Source organism: Moschus berezovskii, chromosome 8, assembly GCF_049115385.1.
Source record: "Moschus berezovskii isolate FMDL1 chromosome 8, NW_MosBer_1.0, whole genome shotgun sequence".
NCBI lineage: Eukaryota > Metazoa > Chordata > Mammalia > Artiodactyla > Moschidae > Moschus > Moschus berezovskii.
In genome coordinates this window covers 70,987,965-71,007,777 of record NC_142467.1, presented here as the reverse complement: position 1 = coordinate 71,007,777, position 19,813 = coordinate 70,987,965, and the positions used below count along the sequence as shown (strand labels likewise).

The 19,813-nt window shown below is 35.9% G+C and overlaps 2 protein-coding genes across 2 annotated transcripts; one reads left to right on the top strand and one right to left on the bottom strand.

Moving 5' to 3' along the window:
- The first annotated feature begins 3,183 nt into the window (after positions 1-3,183).
- LOC129558921 (olfactory receptor 2W3-like) lies at positions 3,184-4,131 on the top strand. The gene has a single exon (XM_055430337.2). The coding sequence runs from the start codon at positions 3,184-3,186 to the stop codon at positions 4,129-4,131; it is 948 nt and encodes a 315-aa protein (XP_055286312.2).
- A 14,346-nt stretch (positions 4,132-18,477) lies between these two features.
- LOC129558920 (olfactory receptor 2AJ1-like) lies at positions 18,478-19,395 on the bottom strand. The gene has a single exon (XM_055430336.2). The coding sequence runs from the start codon at positions 19,393-19,395 to the stop codon at positions 18,478-18,480; it is 918 nt and encodes a 305-aa protein (XP_055286311.2).
- Positions 19,396-19,813: the final 418 nt, after the last annotated feature.

The following is a 19,813-nucleotide window of genomic DNA, read 5'->3' as shown; positions in this document are numbered from 1 at the left end:
AGCAAAACATTTCTTGGAAAAAAATAGGAAAATGAAATGATTCATTATCTTTTATAAAATTATGGGTTAATTTTATATTTTTATCTAAAAGTATGCTATAAGGACATTTCCTATAAAGAAAAGAAGGGAAAAAACAAACAAAAAAATCTTCAGTTTTGCTCATTTTCTGTTACAGAGAAAAAAAAATGTAGTTATACCAAAGCACAACAGACTTCTGCTGTGACTTCTGCCTCTGAACCTTCCAATTTACACACTAATGATTCATGGGGCTTTGAAATGCCCCAGAGCATAAAGATCACTATTGTTCTAGATCTTCTCTGCACTGTCATCTAGGCTTCTCTCCAGAGAGACTACCCTTGCCTTGTCATCTCCATAAAAACCCCCTCTTCAGGACAGTTGAGGTCCTTTGATATTAACTAGGAAAGGACCAAGTTTAGGAGAGATTCCCCACTTTCCCCTCTCACATGGATTACTTCCTTTGTTTATGACATTGGAGGGAGTCACCTACAGCCCACCAGCTTCAGGTTGGACCTTCTCTGGACACAAGAGGAAGAGGACAAAGGACAGACAGAAATTACAGAGCAGAGTATTTTGCTGGAATTAGACTATCTATCTCTTTTTCTTTTGTACTCAGACAACATTAGTTTCTTTGACTCTGCACTTGGCAATATGCCACTAAAATAATTAGTAAGAGTTTTCATGTCTTATTTCCTTTGACCTTTTTCCATTTCTTAGTTTGTTCATTAAATTGCTAATTAGTAAATTTATTGTTTTGTCTTCCAGAGAATGTAGATATACAAAGGGCTAAAGAAGAATCAGCTCTATTCTTCGGAAATCTAATTAATGATGCTAGGGTACATTGGAGATGAACACATGCCACATATTAGCAAATTCAAAGTTAAATGGACTATAAAACCATATGAAAAAAATGCTTAAAATATATTAGATTTCTCTAATAGATATCCCATAGAAAATAAATTTTGAATAAAATAACAGTCAGTTACATTGTAAGGGCATACAAAATAAAATAGATAAAATATATTCATATCCTTGACCCAAAAAGTAAAGAAGATTGTGAACTGCAGTAAGTTATTCAAATAAAAATGTCCTGAAGGGAAAAAGACCCAGTCTGAACTAAATGAAGTAAATATATATGTAGAGATATAGAGAGAAAATAGAAAGACATGGCAAGCGAGAAGAAATGAGAGCGGGGAAAAACAGACCAAGAAGCAAATATAAACATAGTAGAAAACCATCCCATCATCCAATTTAACCCCAAAACAAGGTGATTTATTTGGCTGTAGTAGGATAGGCATATATAGAAAAGTCAAAAGTTGAGGTGGTAAAGATGTAAAATTGAATATGAATGAATGTCCAATCAAAATTTTTATTTGATATGATAGCAGGCACTAGGAACCCACTTCTGCACTGCCACTGAGCTAACTGTGTCCTAAGAATGGCAGTGAAATATGGCATTTTTTTGATATAGTATGTATAAAGATAAGAATGACACACAATTTAGTCCAAAGAATTAGGTAGAGAGTTTTATGGCATAAAGTGACTTTGTTTTAAGTTGAATCAATTTGGTATTATTTATTATACATCTCTTATATAAGTGTTCAATAGCAATGCAAGAAAGAGAATAATAAATTAATCCTAAGGCCTCCATAAGATATAATCATAATCAAAAGGTAGGAATAATGCAGGTTTGGTGAAATAAATGCCTACATACATGAACAGACGGTATCTTAAGAAGAAAATAAGTATCTGGGGATGTATGTATATAGATACAAACTATCAGAAGAGAAAGATAAGAAAAATACTGCAAACAAAGAATGATACAACCTTCATAGAAGAAGACTGAATCTTGCCAAAAGAGTGAAAAATTTTCCCAGTAGTAATAAGCCAGATAAAGAAATTGTAACTTTTCCCTGTATTGAAAATCTAGTTTTAAAAATAATCTTTTCTCCAGATCCATTAGGAAGTCAGTAACTATTACAATAGCTAATTAAAATGTGAATCATTGTTGTTCTCCTATTGAATGAAATGAAGTGAAAGTCGCTCAGTTGTGTCCGACTCTTTGAGACCAAATGGATAGTATATGGAATTCACCAGGCCAGAATACTGGAGTGGGTAGTCGTTCTCTTCTCCAGGGGATTTTCCCAACCCAGGGATTGAACCCAGGTCTCCACATTGCAGGTGGATTCCTTACCAGCTGAGCCACAAAAGAAGACTTCTTTTACTGAATACAAGTCAAATATCCAGGTACTGGAATTGTAGGATGAACCTGGATGTAATCTTCTACGTCTTTCACAAATGGATCTGGAGGAGAGAGTGGAAGTAATTCAAAAGAGTTACATTCACAAGGTGCTATATTAACCGGTGTGAAGTATGGGATATGGATATGACTAAGTAATGTATTGTTTCTAAGCTCTATTGATCATAGAGGACAACTGAAGTCATCATCTGTGGTGGCATCTAAGAGGTGGATAAATCACATCTGGCTCAGGTATTTAAAAATCATAGAGACAAGAGACCCCAAAATGTTCTATCAAGTCTGAGATTTTGGGGAGTAATTTGGGAGAAGTTGAACTTTATCAAGATTAATGAATACCAGTAGCTATCAACCACTTCCAACCAGCTTCAGAAACATTCAGGACATTTATTTACAGTAAAGGAAAAGAAGTAAATTTAATCTTAGAATGACACCACAACTTTCCCTCCAGGGCAAGGTATTGTACAAATGAGCAATTTTTTCTTTATGTGTATCATGGTACAGCTGCCTCAGAATCTAAAGGAAGAATAAACAAATTCTCAATTTTAAGAATTATTTTCTCAAAGCTTTATAAGATTTTCATATTTAATTTTTATAGGAAAATGTCCTCAGCATATTTTATTTTCTCTATTCTTTTATTTTCTTTAAAAATGATTCTATTTTTAATTTTCACTAAAACTTATTTTCTTAAATGATATTCATGTTTTGTGTTTTGTTTTGAGTAGTTTTCCTATAGCCAGATTATAAAATTTCTATGCAATTTCTCTGTTTATTTTTAAACTTCTAAGCTATGGTTACACATTTTCACTAAAAGTATCAAATTTTATTAGCATGATAGGCATACAGAATGGTTAGAAGTCATACATTATTATTATTATTATTTTCAGTTTTGCTGAGTTGCAGTAGAGATGGATGTAACCAATGAGAGCACTCAGGGAAATTTCATCCTTTTGGGATTTTCTGATCGGCCCCATCTGGAGAGAATTCTCTTTGTGGTTATTTTGATAGCATATCTCCTGACCCTTGTGGGTAACACCACCATCATCCTGGTGTCTCGGCTGGATCCTCACCTCCACACTCCCATGTACTTCTTCCTTACCCACCTCTCCTTCCTGGACCTTAGTTTCACCACCAGCTCTATCCCTCAGCTTCTGTATAACCTAAATGGACATGACAAGACCATCAGCTACACAGGCTGTGCCATCCAGCTCTTCCTATTCCTGGGTCTGGGTGGTGTGGAATGTCTACTCCTGGCAGTCATGGCATATGACCGGTTTGTTGCAGTCTGCAAGCCCCTGCACTACATGGTCATCATGAATCCACAGTTATGCTTGGGTTTAGTGTCCCTTGCTTGGGGCTGTGGGGTGGCCAACTCTTTGATCATGTCTCCAATGACCCTGTGGTTACCCCGCTGTGGGTACCAGAAGGTAGACCATTTCCTGTGTGAGATGCCTGCCCTAATTCTAATGGCCTGTGTCAATACAGCTGTCGTTGAGGGCATTGCCTTTATTCTTGCAATAGGTATTGTACTGTCACCCTTAGTGTTTATCCTGATCTCCTATGGCTACATTGTGAGGGCTGTATTAAGTATTCAGTCATCCTCTGGGAGGCACAAAGCCTTCAACACCTGTGGCTCCCATCTCACAGTGGTCTCACTTTTCTATGGAAATATTATTTACATGTACATGCAACCAGGAGCCAGCTCCTCCAAGGACCAAGGCAAGTTCCTCACCCTCTTTTACAACATTGTCACCCCACTCCTGAATCCTCTGATCTACACCCTCAGAAACAAAGAGGTGAAGGGGGCATTGAGAAGATTGATTTTGGTAAATCTAAGTTTAAGAAAAAAAATATAATAAAAGACAACGTTAATGTTTCCCTTTTAAATGTTTTGTTCTTAAAATTTTTGTATATTTAATTATTATTTTTCATTACTATCATGTGTCAGAGTTTTGGCAGAATTCTTCAGACTCTGTGACACATTCCTACTCTTTGTGCAAATCATAAAGTATATCAATTCTGATATTCAAATAATTCAAAATGAATACTTCTCAAAGTAAGGTCTATTGATCCCTGCTGTTGTTCTGTGGCAAAGTCATGTCTGACTCTTTGCTACCCTGTGGACTATATAGCCCACCAGGCTCTTCTGTTCATGGTTTTCCCAGACAAGAATACTGGAGTGGGTTGTCATTTCCTTCTCCAGCTCTCGATCACTGCTGATGCACAAATATTTAAGAAATCCATCTGCAGACGAATGGATAAGAAAGCTGTAGTACATATACACAATGGAGTATTACTCAGCCATTAAAAATAATGCATTTGAATCAGTTCTAATGAGGTGGATGAAACTGGAGCCTATTATACAGAGTGAAGTAAGCCAGAAAGAAAAACACCAATACAGTATACTAACACATATATCCAACCAGTCCATTCTAAAGGAGATCAATCCTGGGTGTTCATTGGAAGGACTGATGCTAAAGCTGAAACTGCAATACTTTGGCCACCTCATGCGATGAGTTGACTCACTGGTAAAGACTCTGATGTTGGGAAAGGTTGGGGGTGGGAGGAGAAGGGGACGACAGAGAATGAGATGGCTGGATGGCATCACCGACTCTGTGGACATGAGTTTGAGTGAACTCCGGGAGTTGGTGATGGACAGGGAGGCCTGGCTTGCTGTGATTCATGGGGTCGCGGAGAGTCGGACACAACTGAGCGACTGCACTGAACTGAACGCATATATATGGAATTTAAAAAGATGCAAATGATAACGCTGTATACGAGACAGCAAAAGAGACTCAGATGTATAGACAGTCTTTGGGACTCTGTGGGAGAGAGTGAGGGTGGGATGATTTGGGAGAATGGCTTTGAAACATGTATTTTGTCATATGTGAAATGAATCACCAGTTCAGGGTCGATGCATGTTACAGGATGCTCGGGGCTGGTATGAGGGGATGACCCAGAGGGAGGATAAAGGGAGGAGGGAGGTGGGAGGGAGGTTCAGGAGGGGGAACTCATGTACACCCAGGTCGGATTCATGTCAATGTATGGCAAAACCAACCAATATAATATTGTAAAATAATTAGCCTCCAATAAAAAATAAATAATTAAATAATAATAATAATAATAAAAAGAAATCCAAATACACTCTGTTCTTAAAAGGTAGAAACAGTAAGTAAAACCACAGTTCTATTAATAATAAATCTGGAAAGAAAACTTTGGAAGTAGAAATGAAATTTATTTTACCAGATTTTCAGAAATATTTGATCACTAGAGCACACTGAGTAGTGGAATCTAATTATCCACTTTTTAGAAATCTTGGTAATGTGCTATTAGGAACAAGGAACAAGAATTTGCATCTTACTTTCATTGTCCTACAACAAAACCCAAAACAACAATAACAACAAAAATAAAAGCTCTTTAAGCAAAGTGTGGCTATAATTTCTTTTTATCTGTTCATCAATTCAATGCAAATTATTGAATGACTTTTCTGCTTTGAGCACTATATTCTAGGTGCTGGAATTAAATTTCTGATCAATATTGACTAGGTCCCCGTGTTTGTAAAATTTCCCTACTGTGTATGCCAGTAATAATAAATGACAATAAAAATATTAAAAGTGTTCATTTAATGTTGTGAAAAAAATAAAGAATTATATGTTGGAAAGTAACCATTTAGCCCATTAAATGAGTTATCCCCTGAAGGTATCTAGTGAGATATTTCAGCTGCATTTGATCATGAAAAGGGAGACCTGCAGCAATCATGCCAGGAGAAGCGATGTCAAGTTCAAACTTCCTAAGGTAAAAGTAAGTTTGGCATACAATCAAATCAGAATAATAAGCATTATATGTGGATTCTATCATTGAAAATGTGTATATACTACTATCAGAGAGTTAAGAAAAGGCCAGAGTATGAAAATTTTATAGGCAATGTTAAAGAGTAGGAATTTTAAGTGCAAGCACAGGAAACCATTTAGAAAGTAAATAATCTGACTTACAGTGTTATACATCCACTTCATCTGCTCTGCAGAGAATGAATGCTATGGAACAAAGGTGAATCAAGAATCTACAGCAATAAATCGGGCAACTTTAGGTGATGTTTCACAGTAAGCATTAACAGTGGAAAGATAAAAAATTGTAAATCAATGGTGTGTTTTATAAAATCAAACCAAGTGAACAGAGAGAAAAGAGATAAGAGTCAAGAAAAATTTCTTGGCTTGTAACTTGAGCAATTAGTGCTTGAAGGAAATAGCTGATGTGTGCCTGCTAAGTCACTTCAGTCATGTCCAACTCTTTGAAACCTTATGGGCTGCAGCTCATCCAGTCACCTCTGTCCAGGGGATTCTCCAGACAAGAGTACTGGAGTGGGTTCTCAGTGTCGTCCTTTGAAGCTGTGTTTGACTGGAGTAAAAGCAACCATCTTATCCTCTGTCATCCCCTATTCCTCCTTCCTTCTATCTTTCTCAGCATCGGAGTCTTGTCCAATGAATCTGCTCATCACATCAAGTGGCCAAAATATTAGAGCTTCAGTTACAGCATTATTCCTTCCAATGAATATTCAGGGTTGATTTCCTTTAGGATTGACTGGTTTGATCTCCTTGCTATCCAAGAGATCTCAACAGTCTTCTCTGGCACTACAGTTTGAAAGCATCTATTCTTCGGTGCTCAGCTTTCTTTATGATCCAAATCTCACATGTGTACATGACTATTGGAAAAACCCTAGCTTTGACTATACAGACCTTTATCAACAAAGTGATGTCTCTGCTTTTTAATACAATGTCTAGGTTTGTCATAGCTTTTCTTCCAAGGAGCTAGCATCTTTTAATTTCATGGTTGTAGTCACCATCTGCAGTGATTTTAGAGCCCAAGAAAATAAAGTCTCTCACTGTTTCATTGTTTCCTCATCATTTGAAATGATGGGATCAAATGCCATGATCTTAGCATTTCAAATGTTAGGTTTTAAGTCAGCTTTTTCATTTTCCTCTTTCACTTTCATCAAGATGTTCTTTAGTTCCACTTCAGTTTCTGCCATTTGGGTGGTATAATCTTCATATCCGAGGTTGTTGATATTTCTCCTGACAATCTTCATTCCATCTTGTGATTTATCCAGGATTTCTCATGAGGTACTCTGAATATAAGTTAAATAAGCAAGGTGACCCCAAAAATATGTCCTTTTCATTATAGAGGAGTGGAATGCAAAAGTAGGAAGTCAAGAACCACCTGGAGTAACAGACAAATTTGGTCTTGGAATACAGAATGAAGCAGGGCAAAGGCTAATAGAGTTTTGCCAAGAGGACACACCGGGCATAGCAAACACCCTCTTCCAACAACACAAGAGAAGACTGTACACATGGACATCACCAGATCGTCGACACCAAAATCAGATTGATTATATTCTTTACAGCCAAAGATGGAGAAGCTCTATAGAGTCAGCAAAAACAAGACTGGGAGCGGACTGTGGTTCAGATCATGAACTTCTTATTGCCAAATTCAGACTGAAATGGAGGAAAGTGGAGAAAACTACTAAACCATTCAGGTATGACCTAAATCAAATCCCTTATGATTATACAGTGGAAGGTAGAAATAGATTTAAGGGAATAGATCTGATAGAGTGCCTGATGAACTACACTGCTGCCACGAAGTCACTTCAGTCGTGTCCGACTCTGTGTGACCCCATAGACAGCAGCCCACCAGGCTCCCCTGTCCCTGGGATTCTCCAGGCAAGAACACTGGAGTGGGTTGCCATTTCCTTCTCCAATGCATGAAAGTGAAAAGTGAAAGTGAAGTCACTCAGTCGTGTCCGACCGTTAGCGACCCCATGGACTGCAGCCCACCAGTCTCCTCCATCCATGGGATTTTCTAGGCAAGAGTACTGGAGTGGCTTGCCATTGCCTTCTCCCTGATGAACTATGGATAGAGGTTAATGACATTATACAGGAGACAGGGATCAAGACCATCCCCAAGAAAAAAAAAAAAATGCCAAAATGGCTGTCTGAGGAGGCCTTAAAAATAGCTGAGAAAAGAAGGGAAGCTAAAAGCAAAGGAGAAAATGGAAGATATACCCATTTGAATGCATAGTTCCAAAGAATAGCAAGGAGAGACAAGAAAGCCTTCCTCAGCAATCATTGCAAAGAAATAGAGGAAAACAACAGAATGGGAAAGACTAGAGATCGCTTCAAGTAAATTAGAGATACCAAGGGAATATTTCATGAAAAAATGGGCTCGATAAAGGACAGAAATGGTATGGACCTAACAGAAACAGAAGAGATTAAGAAGACATGGCAAGAATGCACAGAAGAACTGTACAAAAAAAATCTTCATGACCCATATAATCACAATGGTGTGATCACTCACCTAGAGCCAGACATTCTGGAATGTGAAGTCAAGTGGGCCTTAGGAAGCAACACTATGAACAAAGCTAGTGGAGGTGATGGAATTCCAATTGAGCTATTTCAAATCCTGAAAGATGATGCTGTGAAGGTGCTGCACTCAATATGCCAGCAAATTTGGAAAACTCAGCAGTGGTCACAGGACTGGAAAAGGTCAGTTTTTGTCCCAATCCCAAAGAAAGGCAATTGCAAAGAATGCTCAAACTACTGAACAATTGCACTCATCTCACATTCTAGTAAAGTCATGCTCAAAATTCTCCAAACCAGGCTTCAGTCCTGGGTGTTCATTGGAAGGACTAATGCTGAGGCTGAAACTCCAATACTTTGGCCACCTCATGCGAAGAGTTCACTCATTGTTAAAAACTCTGATGCTGGGAGGGATTGGGGGCAGGAGAAGGGGACGACAGAGAATGAGATGGCTGCATGGCATCACCAACTCATGGACATGGGTTTGAGTGGACTCTGGGAATTTGTGATGGACAGGGTGGGCTGGCGTGCTGCGGTTCATGGGGTAGCAAAGAGTCGGACATGACTGAGCGACTGAACTAAACTGAACTGAACTCTGATATAAGTTAAACATGCAAGGTGACAGTATACAGTCTTGATGTACTCCTTTCCCATGTTTAAACCAGTCTATTGTTCCATGTTTGGTTCTACCTGGATTTACTTTTGGGCTCTATTCTGTTCCAATGACCCCATGCCTATTTTTGTGCCAACACCTTGTCATTGTAATTTCTGTAACTTTGGACTGTTGTATGAAATCTGGGAGGGTTATGCCTCTTACTTTGCTCATTTCCCTCTGAATTGCTTGGCAACTCTGCATTTTTTATGAGTCCATACAAAATTTTGAATTATTTGATCTAGCTTTGTGAAAAATGTCATGGATATTTTGACTTTGATGACATTAAATGTATAGATGATTTGGTTGTTATGGACATTTTATAAATATTAATTCTTTCAATCCAAGTAATTGATATCTTTTTCACCATTTTTTAAATTCATGTTCAATTTTCGTTATCAATGTTTCATAGTTTCGAATTTATAAATCTTTTGTCTCCTTGGTCAGGTTTATTCTTAAATATTTTATTATGTGATGTTATTTTATCTCTTAAAATTTTTATTGGTGTAGAGTTGATTTACAATGTTGTGCTGATTTCTTTTGTAAAGCAAAGTGAATCAGTTATACATACATATATATGTATATACACATCCACCTTTCTTTAGATTCTTTCCCCATGTAGGTAAAAAAAATGTGTATTAAGGAGACTCCCTGTGCTATACAGTGTCCTTATTAGTTGTCTATGTTATATATATAGTAATGTGTATATTTCAATCACCTTTCTGATATTTCATTATTAGTATACAGAATTATGACAGATTTCTGTGTATTAACTTTGTATCCTGCAATTTTACCAAATTCATTCTGGTAGTAGTTTTTTGATGGTGTCTTTAAAGCCCAGAGATAAATCCACGCACCTATGGACACCTTATCTTTGACAAAGGAAGCAAGAATATTCAATGGAGAAAAGACAATCTCCTTAACAAGTGGTGCTGGGAAAACTGGTCAACCACTTGTAAAAGAATGAAACTAGAACAGTTTCTAACACCATACACAAAAATAAACTCAAAATGGATTAAAGATCTAAACATAAGACCAGAAACTATAAAACTCCTAGAGAAGAACATAGGCATAACACTCTCCAACATAAACCACAGCAGGATCTTCCATGACCCACCTCCCAGAATATTGGGAATAAAAGCAAAAATAAACAAATGGGACCTAATTAAAAGTAAAAGCTTCTGCACAACAAAGGAAATTATAAGCAAGGTGAAAAGACAGCCTTCAGAATGGGAGAAAATAATAGCAAATGAAACAACTGACAAGGAATTAATCTCAAAAATATACAAGCAACTCCTGCAGCTCAATTCCAGAAAAATAAACGACCCAATCAAAAAATGGGCCAAAGGACTAAACAGACATTTCTCCAAAGAAGACATACAGATGGCTAACAAACTCATGAAAAGATGGTCAGCATCACTCACTATCAGAGAAATGCAAATCAAAACCACAATGAGGTACCATTTCACGCCAGTCAGAATAACTGCTATCCAAAAGTCTACATTCAATAAATGCTGGAGAGGATGTGGAGAAAAGGGAACCGTCTTACACTTTTGGTGGGAATGCAAACTAGTACAGCCACTATGGAGAACAGTGTGGAGATTCCTCAAAAAACTGGAAATAGAACTGCCATACGACCCAGCAATCTCACTCTTGGGCATACACACCGAGAAAACCAGAATTGAAAGAGACACATGTACCCCAATGTTCATCGCAGCGCTGTTTATTATAGCCAGGACATGGAAGCAAGCTAGATGTCCATCAGCAGACGAATGGATAAGAAAGCTGAGGTTCATATACACAATGGAGTATTACTCAGCAATTAAAAAGAACACATTTGAAGCAGTTCTAATGAGGTTGGTGAAACTGGAGACTATTATACAGAGCGAAGTAAGCCAGAAAGTAAAACACCAATACAGTATACTAACGCATATATATGGAATTTAGAAAGATGGTAACAATAACCTTGTATGCAAGACAACAAAAGAGACACAGATGTATAGAACAGTCTTTTGGACTCTGTGGGAGAGGGCAAGGATAGAATGATTTGGGAGAATGGCATTGAAACATGTATATTATCATATGTGAAATGAATCGCCAGTCCAGGTTTGATGTATGATACAGTATGCTCGGGGCTGGTGTACTGGGATGAACCAGAGGGATGGGATAGGGAGGGAGGTGGGAGGAGGGTTCATGATGGGGAACACACATACACCTGGGGCAGATTCATGTCAATGTATGGCAAAACCTACACAATATTGTAAATTAATTAGCTTCCAATTAAAATTAAAATAAATAAGTAAATAAAAATTTTAAAAAAATAGAAAGGAGGGGGGAGGTTTAAAAAAACTATACTAAAGCTCATAATCTTTATTAGTAGAAATTTTCTTATACTTAAGATTATTTAAATAAACTTGATTATTTCATTTATAGGGGCACAGAACATTAGAAACAATAAATTTTTGCCCCAGTCTTTACAGACCCTAACATGTATTGTGTATTTACCACGGGTGAGGGATAGTAGCAGAAATAGCTAATTTGATCCTAGGTGGTATGTATTATGAGTTCCCTCATTTCACAGACAAGGAAACAGTTGGAGAGAAGTAGATAAACTTGCCCAAAATCACACAATATAAACAGATAGGGTCAGAATTTAAAGACAAGAAGAAAAAAAAAAAAAAAAGATTGTCTTTGTTAAGTATCATGTAATCTGTAAAGATTGAGAGCCTCACTTGTTCCTTTCCAATTTTGATTCTTTTTTATTTATTTTTCTTGTCTGGTGCTGTGTCTCAGTTCAGTTCAGTTCAGTCGCTCAGTCGTGTCCGACTCTCCGCGACCCCATCAATCACAGCACGCCAGGCCTCCCTGTCCATCACCAACTCCCGGAGTTCACTCAAACTCATGTCCACAGCGTCGGTGATGCCATCCAGCCATCTCATTCTCGGTCGTCCCCTTCTCCTCCTGCCCCCAACCTTTCCCAGCATCAGAGTCTTTTCCAGTGAGTCAACTCGTCGCGTGAGGTGGCCAAAGTATTGGAGTTTCAGCTTCAGCATCAGTCCTTCCAATGAACACCCAGGATCGATCTCCTCTAGAATGGACTGGTTGGATCTCCTTGCAGTCCAAGGGACTCTCAAGAGTCCTCTCCAACAACACAGTTCAAAAGCATCGCTTCTTCGGCTATCAGCTTTCTTTACAGTCCAACTCTCACATCCATACATGACCACGGGAAAAACCATTGCCTTGACTAGACGGACCTTGGTTGGCAAAGTAATGTCTCTGCTTTTTAATATACTATCAAGGTTGGTCATAACTTTCCTTCCAAGGAGCAAGCGTCTTTTAATTTCATGGCTGCAATCAGCATCTGCAGTGATTTTGGAGCCCAAAAAAATAAAGTCTGACACTGTTTCCACTGTTTTTCCATCTATTTCCCATGAAGTGATGGGACCAGATGCCATGATCTTTGTTTTCTGAATGTTGAGCTTCAAGCCAACCTTTTCACTCTCCTCTTTCACTTTCATCAAGAGGCTTTTGAGTTCCTCTTCACTTTCTGCCATAAGGGTAGTGTCATCTGCATATCTGAGGTTATTGATATTTCTAGGACTTCCAAAACTCTGTTGAAAAATAGTGGTGAAAATGGGCATCCTTATCTTGCCCCAGTTTTTAGTAGGAAGGCTCTCACGTTTTCACTACTGAGTATTATGTTGGCTGTAGGTTTGTCATAATTGGTTTTTATTATTCTTGAAGTCCTTTGCTAAAATACATGCTGATAATTTTTTGCATCTAAATTTATTAGGGATATTGGTTTATAGGTTTCTGTTTGTTTTTCTTGTAGTTTCCTTATACGACTTTGGCATAAGTGTTATTCTGGTCTCATAAGAATTTGGAAGTGTTTCATTCCCTTCAGTTTTTTAGAAGCGTTTTAGAAGAATTGGCGCTAATTTTTGTGGTGGTTTAGTCACCAAGTCAAGTCCAACCCCTTTCGACCCCATGGACTGTAGCCCACCAGGCTCCTCTGTCCATGTGATTCTCCAGGCGAGAATACTAGAGTGGGTTGCCATTTCCTTCTCCAGGGGATCTTCGTGACCCAGGAATCAAACCTGGGTTTCCTGTTTTTCAGGCAGATGATTTATTAACTGAACTTGAGGGAAGCATTAGTTGTAATTTAATGCTTAGCAGAATTGGCGAGTGAAGAAAAGAGTTTCTTGGGGTTTTCTGTGTTGAGAGATTTTTGGTTACTAGTTCATTCTCAATATTAATTATTGATATGTTGAGATTTTCTGCCTTTTTCTACTTCAGTCTTTGTAGCTAATGTATTTTTGGGAATTTATCCCTATTTTCTAGGTTATCTAATTTGTTCACTTACAGTTACTCATTGTAGTCTTTTATGATTGTTTGCATTTCTTTTGTATCTAGTGTAAGGTCTTATCTTTCTTTTACATCTAGTTTTATTTATCTGAATACTTTCCCTTATTTTCCTAGTCTAGCTGAAAATTTGTCAATTTTGCTTATCTTTTCTAAAACCAGTTCTTGGTTTCATTAATCCATTCTATTGCTTTTTAGTCCCTAATTCACTTTTTCTCTTTTATTATTATTTCCATTCTTCTGCTATCATTTTGCTTAATATGTTCTTCCTTTTCTAGTTCCTAGAAGTGAGAAGTTAGATTGTATATTTGAGATATTCTTAATTTCTTAATGTTATGCATTTATTACTCTAAAATATCTCCTCAGAATGCTTTTGCTGCATTCCATAAGTTCTGACATGTTATGATTACATTTACTTGAGAATTTTAAAATTCCCTTTTGATTTCTTTTTTGACACATTGTTTATCAGAAGTGTGTTTGCTGCTAAGTCTCTTCAGTCGTGTCCGACTCTGTGCAACCCCATAGACGGCAGCCGACCAGGCTCCGCCGTCCCTGGGATTCTCCAGGCAAGAACACTGGAGTGGGTTGCCATTTCCTTCTCCAATGTGTGAAAGTGAAAAGTGAAAGTGAAGTCGCTCAGTCGTGTCCGACTAGTAGCGACCCCATGGACTGCAACCTACCAGGCTCCTCTGTCCATGCGATTTTCTAGGCAAGAGTACTGGAGTGGCTTGCCATTGCCTTCTCCGAGAAGTGTGTTTAGTTTCTACATATTTGTAAATTTTCCAACTTTCACTTTGTTGTTCAAGTTTCCTACCACTGTGGTCAGAAAAGGTAGTTGGCATGAATCCAACCTTCTTAAATTTGTTAAGATTTGTTTTGTGTCCATTCATATGATTTATCCTGGAGAATATTCTGTGTGTACTTGAGAAGACTGTATATTCTGATACTGTTAGATGGACTATTCTATATATGTCTGTTAAATCCATTTGCTCTAATGTATCCAGTTACAACATTCCTTTGCTGATTTTCTGTGGATAAGATATCCATTGTTGATAGTAGATTATTGAAGACCCCTTATTATTATTATACACATCTATTTTTATCTTTATATCTGATGGTATTTACTTAATATATTTAGGTTACTTAAGTGCTTTCATGTTGAGTGAATATATATTTACTATTCTTACATCTTCTTGAAATAATGACCTCTTTTTTATTGAAGTACAGTATTGTGTAATAATAAAACATTATTTCCAATTTTTTCATTATAGGTTATTATGAGTTATTGAATAAAGTTTTTTATGCTGCATAGCATGACATTACTTTTTATATAAAAATTATACATGAATATTTTGTTTATAGTCATGTGTGTATGTTAACCCAATACCCCTAATTTGTCCCTCTTCCATCTTTGGTAACCATAAGATTGTTTTCAATGTCTGTAAGTCTGTTTTTCTTTTAAATAAATCTATTTTTATTGTTTTTTTTAGATTCCACATATAAATATTATCCTATAATATTTGTCTTTATATGAATTACTTCATTCAGTATGATAATCTTTATATCCATCCATATTGCTGCAAATGATAATAATCCATTCTTTTTTATGACTAAGTAGTATTCTATTATATATATATGTGTGTGTATACACACACATATAAATACATACCATATGTACATATATGTAAATACATATACATATATGGTATGTATTTATATATGTGTGTGTGTGTGTGTATACATATATATATATATATACATATACACATAGCATGGGGCTTATCCCAGGTGGCAGTAGTGGTAAAGAGTTCACCTGCCAATGCAGGAGACATAAGAGATATGGGTTCAGTTCTTAGGTTGGGAAGATCCTGTGGGGGAAGGCCAGGAAACCCACTCTAGAATTCTTGCCTGGAGAATCTCATGAACAGAGGAGCCTGGCAGGCTAAAGTCCATAGGGATACAAAGAGTCAGATATGCACATACATGCACATACATGTCTTGGAAGAGATATGGAAGAATAACTTTTTGATTGAAGGATGTGAAATTATTTATCTGGCAACATATACAAACATTAATTTTGAAGGAAATGACTGATAACTATTACCACAATAATGTTAATTTTTAATAAATATCATCATTAAGAGTGTGAGAACCCATATCAGGGAAGAATAATATAGTTGTACCATGAGTAATTGGAAATGAATTTTGTCCATATTTTATAAAGAACTACTAAAATTAACAACAAAATGCCTAATTCATTATTTTTTCTTAAATAGACAAACTGTTTAAATGCAATTTCTGAAAGAATGAAGTAAAACTGGACAGTAAATATGTGAGGAATCACACAACTTTGCTGGTAATCAAAAATAGGCAAAATAAATAGCAACAAGACCATACAGATACACTCATCATATGCACAGAAATATATTATTTTGAAAACCATGCATTTTTTAAGGTTGTGAAATAAAAGGAATTCATGTTTGAATAAGTTGAACTACTAAAATTATTTAGAAAACACTTTGGCATTATCTATTGTAGTGGGTTGAAAGATGGCCCCCAAAATTCATGTTCTTTTGGAACATGTGAATGTGACCTTTGGAAATAGAGCCTGGCATTTGTACTTAGTTTGGGATCTCAAGATGAAATCACCATGGATTTAGGGTGGGTTCAAAATCAAATGAGTAATGTTTTTATAAGAGAAAAGAGCACATTAAAATATCCAAAGGAAAGAAGACCAAGTGAAGAAAAAGACAGATCATAGTTATGCTGCACAAGCCAAGGAATGTGAGAAACAATCAGAAGCGAAAGAGTCTAAGAAAGATTGACACGAGCATACACAGGTAGCCTGGACCAGTCAAAAGCTTGAAATGGAATGTCTGGACTACAGAGTTGTGAGAGAGTAAATTTCTATTGTTTTAATCCATCAAAGTTTGTTTTCATTTTTTATGGTGACCCTGGTAATCTAATATACATTATTAATTTTAAAATGGGCATACCTTCTCCCTAGCACATATACTTACAGACATATTTTTTTAAAAATCGTGTTTATTTTTACTAAGATATGTGCATACAAGTATTGATAGTGTAGTTGTTTACAATAGTGAAGAACAGAAAATGCTCCAATGTCTAATACATTTGAAGGCTAAATAACTTATGCATATTGATGCTATAAAAGTTTATAAAGGTCAAAATAAAATGAAAACTTTGGGAAAAATCTGACAAGCAAAATGTTAAGTAAAGAAAACAATATTTTTTTCAATGTATATTTGGTTAAAGAAATTAAAAATTAGGTCATATTCAAGTCTTTAATCCATTTTTAATTGATTTATATGTATGGCATGACGTAGTTGTCTAGTTCTCTTTTTTAGTGTGTCGCTTTTTAGGACTGCAGGAATATACAGCTGCAAGTCTTATATAGACACAAGGGTGAAATATTTTTAATCTAGCTGATGTATTTCCAATTACATTTAAAAGGCAACAGCCAGTGAAAAGATAAGTGAAAGTACAAAATAAATTATGTGTAGTAATAATAATAGTTCTTAATAATAAAATGACTCAATGAAAGCTTTATAAATTCAAATATGTAATTTATGGCCATAGCATAGAACTATAAGAGAATTAATGGATGGGCTATTTTTTAATAAATTCTTAAATATCATGTATTCAAATATGTCAATAAGTCAAATATGTAAAAATATATAAAGATCAGAAATAATAAATGGGTAAGTTTAGTATGAAAAAATCCAAAATGAAAATGTTTACATAACACACACACAAGGAAAGTTTCCAAATCAATTAAAACTAAATGAATAAATGTATCTTTCAATTATAATAAGGTCTCTATCATTTACTAACTTAATAAAATAAAACATATAAAATCATATATGCTAAATTTATGATTTGGATTGTATAAACTATACATATACATACATGCATTTATTTGTTATGTTATAAATGTATATAACTCATCAATTTGATAAGAATAGAAACATTAAAAAATAATTATTCCCTTGGATTCATTATTTTCACCTGTGAAAATTTATCAAGAAAAAATATTTTACACAAAGTGGGAACTTTAATAGAAATAAATCTATAAATTGAAAAGAAATGCTATGACAAATTTTAAAAAATAGTTAAGTATACTGGTATCATTAGTTAAGACAAATTACTATAGGGAATTATTTTTTTTAATTTTTTTATTTTTTTATTGGAAGCTAATTATTTTACAATATTTTCTTCTTATTCTCACCATTTTGTATCAAAGCTAAACTATCGTGGTTATAGCAATTAGTAAAACAAACACACAACAGTTCCTGTATAAAATGGTGAGAATAAGAAGAAAATCTTGTGTTTGTGAGCCACACTTGAATCATATGTTCAAAATTAAATGTTATAGTAAGAATAGAAAAAAGAAAGTTCTGACGAATGTATTATAAATATTTTCTTAAATATTGTTACAACTCAGTGGTTTAGGGAAAATTACTTTAAAATGTAGTAGAGAATCAATATTACTTAGGATTAACATTTTTTTCTCATCTAATTTTTTAAAAAAAGAGTTATTTTTTGTATTGATTGCTGATTGGCAAATTGCTGACATTACATTTTTGTTAATAAATTTGTGAGGATCTTATGAAGCATAGAAGGAAGGCATGCTATGTTTCATTAGCAGTCCACTAAAGATAAGGTGAAGTGGTTTGGCCAGGAGATGTCTACAGAAAAGTACCATTTGTTGACTATATATTTCTCATCTCTGTTACTGTAAAAGCCTTCTGTAACTAAGGTCAATTCTTTCTTCTCCTATTCTCAGTAGATATCATCTTATTTGGTTATTTTTCTTCTCAATACTTCCTGAGGGCTCCAGACATCTCTTTGTTTCTCAGGCTGTAGATGAGGGGATTGAGCACAGGTGTGAGGATGGTGTAGAAGATAGAGACCACTTTGTCCTGCTCAGCAGTGTGATAGGCTTTGGGGAGAAAATATTTGATGATGGCAGTTCCATAGAAGAGAATCACCACAATCATATGGGAAGAACAAGTTGACAAAGCCTTCCTCATCCCCATGTTTAATTCTAATTTTAAAACAGTGGAGAGAATCTGCCCATATGAAGCCATGATGGCAGATATTGGAAAGAGGAGAAATATAAAACCACTTATAAAAAGACCATTTTCATAAAGAGAAGTGTCAGTGCAAACAAGTTTCAGGAGAGCTGGGATCTCACAAAAGAAATGATGGATTTCTCTGGAGCCACAGAAAGGAAGATTCAGAACATAGACAACATGGATGAAGGCATTGATAAGAGCACTCAGCCAAGTGCCAGCCACCATGAAAATGCAAACTGTAGGGCGCATGAGAATTGAGTAGTGAAGGGGATGGCATATAGCCACGTAGCGGTCGTAAGCCATGACTGCCAGGAGAAGGCACTCTGCTCCCACCAGAGTCATGAAGAGGAAGAGCTGGATTCCACAATTAGTATAGGAAATGTTGTTTCGTCCAGACAAAAAGTCAATGGCTATCTTGGGAACAAAAGTAGAGATATACAAGAGGTCCATCAAGGAAAGTTGACTGAGAAGAAAGTACATAGGAGTATGGAGATGAGAGTTCAACCAAATGAGTATCACCATCATACTATTGACAATAAGGGCCACGAGAAAAACTAGAAAGACGAAAGTAAAAAGTAGCTTGGGGGCCAGGATGCAGTGAAATAGCCCCAGGAGAACAAAATCAGTTCCAGTGGTCCTGTTGTCCCATATCTCCATTCTGTCCATCCCAATTCATTTCCTTTGGTAGAGATTACAAATATCTTTAGGTCCACACTTATTTTACAATGTATCGCTTTCATCTTCTTTCTTAGAAATATCAATGACATATTTTATGTATAAAGTTTAATTCTATGTCTTTACCACAGAATGTTGTCACTACCACAACTTTAGTGCAAAATTTAAGACAGTTTTATAAGTACTTCTGAAGAAGTACTCCACACTTGCAGTATTTTAATAAAAATATATTTAAACTTTTGAAATTTTCTAAGTACAATTTAATTAAAAGAATAAAAAGTATGTATCTGTATAAATCTGCCTATTTATCTATAAAAAATTCAGCACATATTTAAAGTCATTCCATGGTCTTGCATAGTTCTGATTTCCAAGTACTAAAGATAAAATAAGGAAGAAGGAA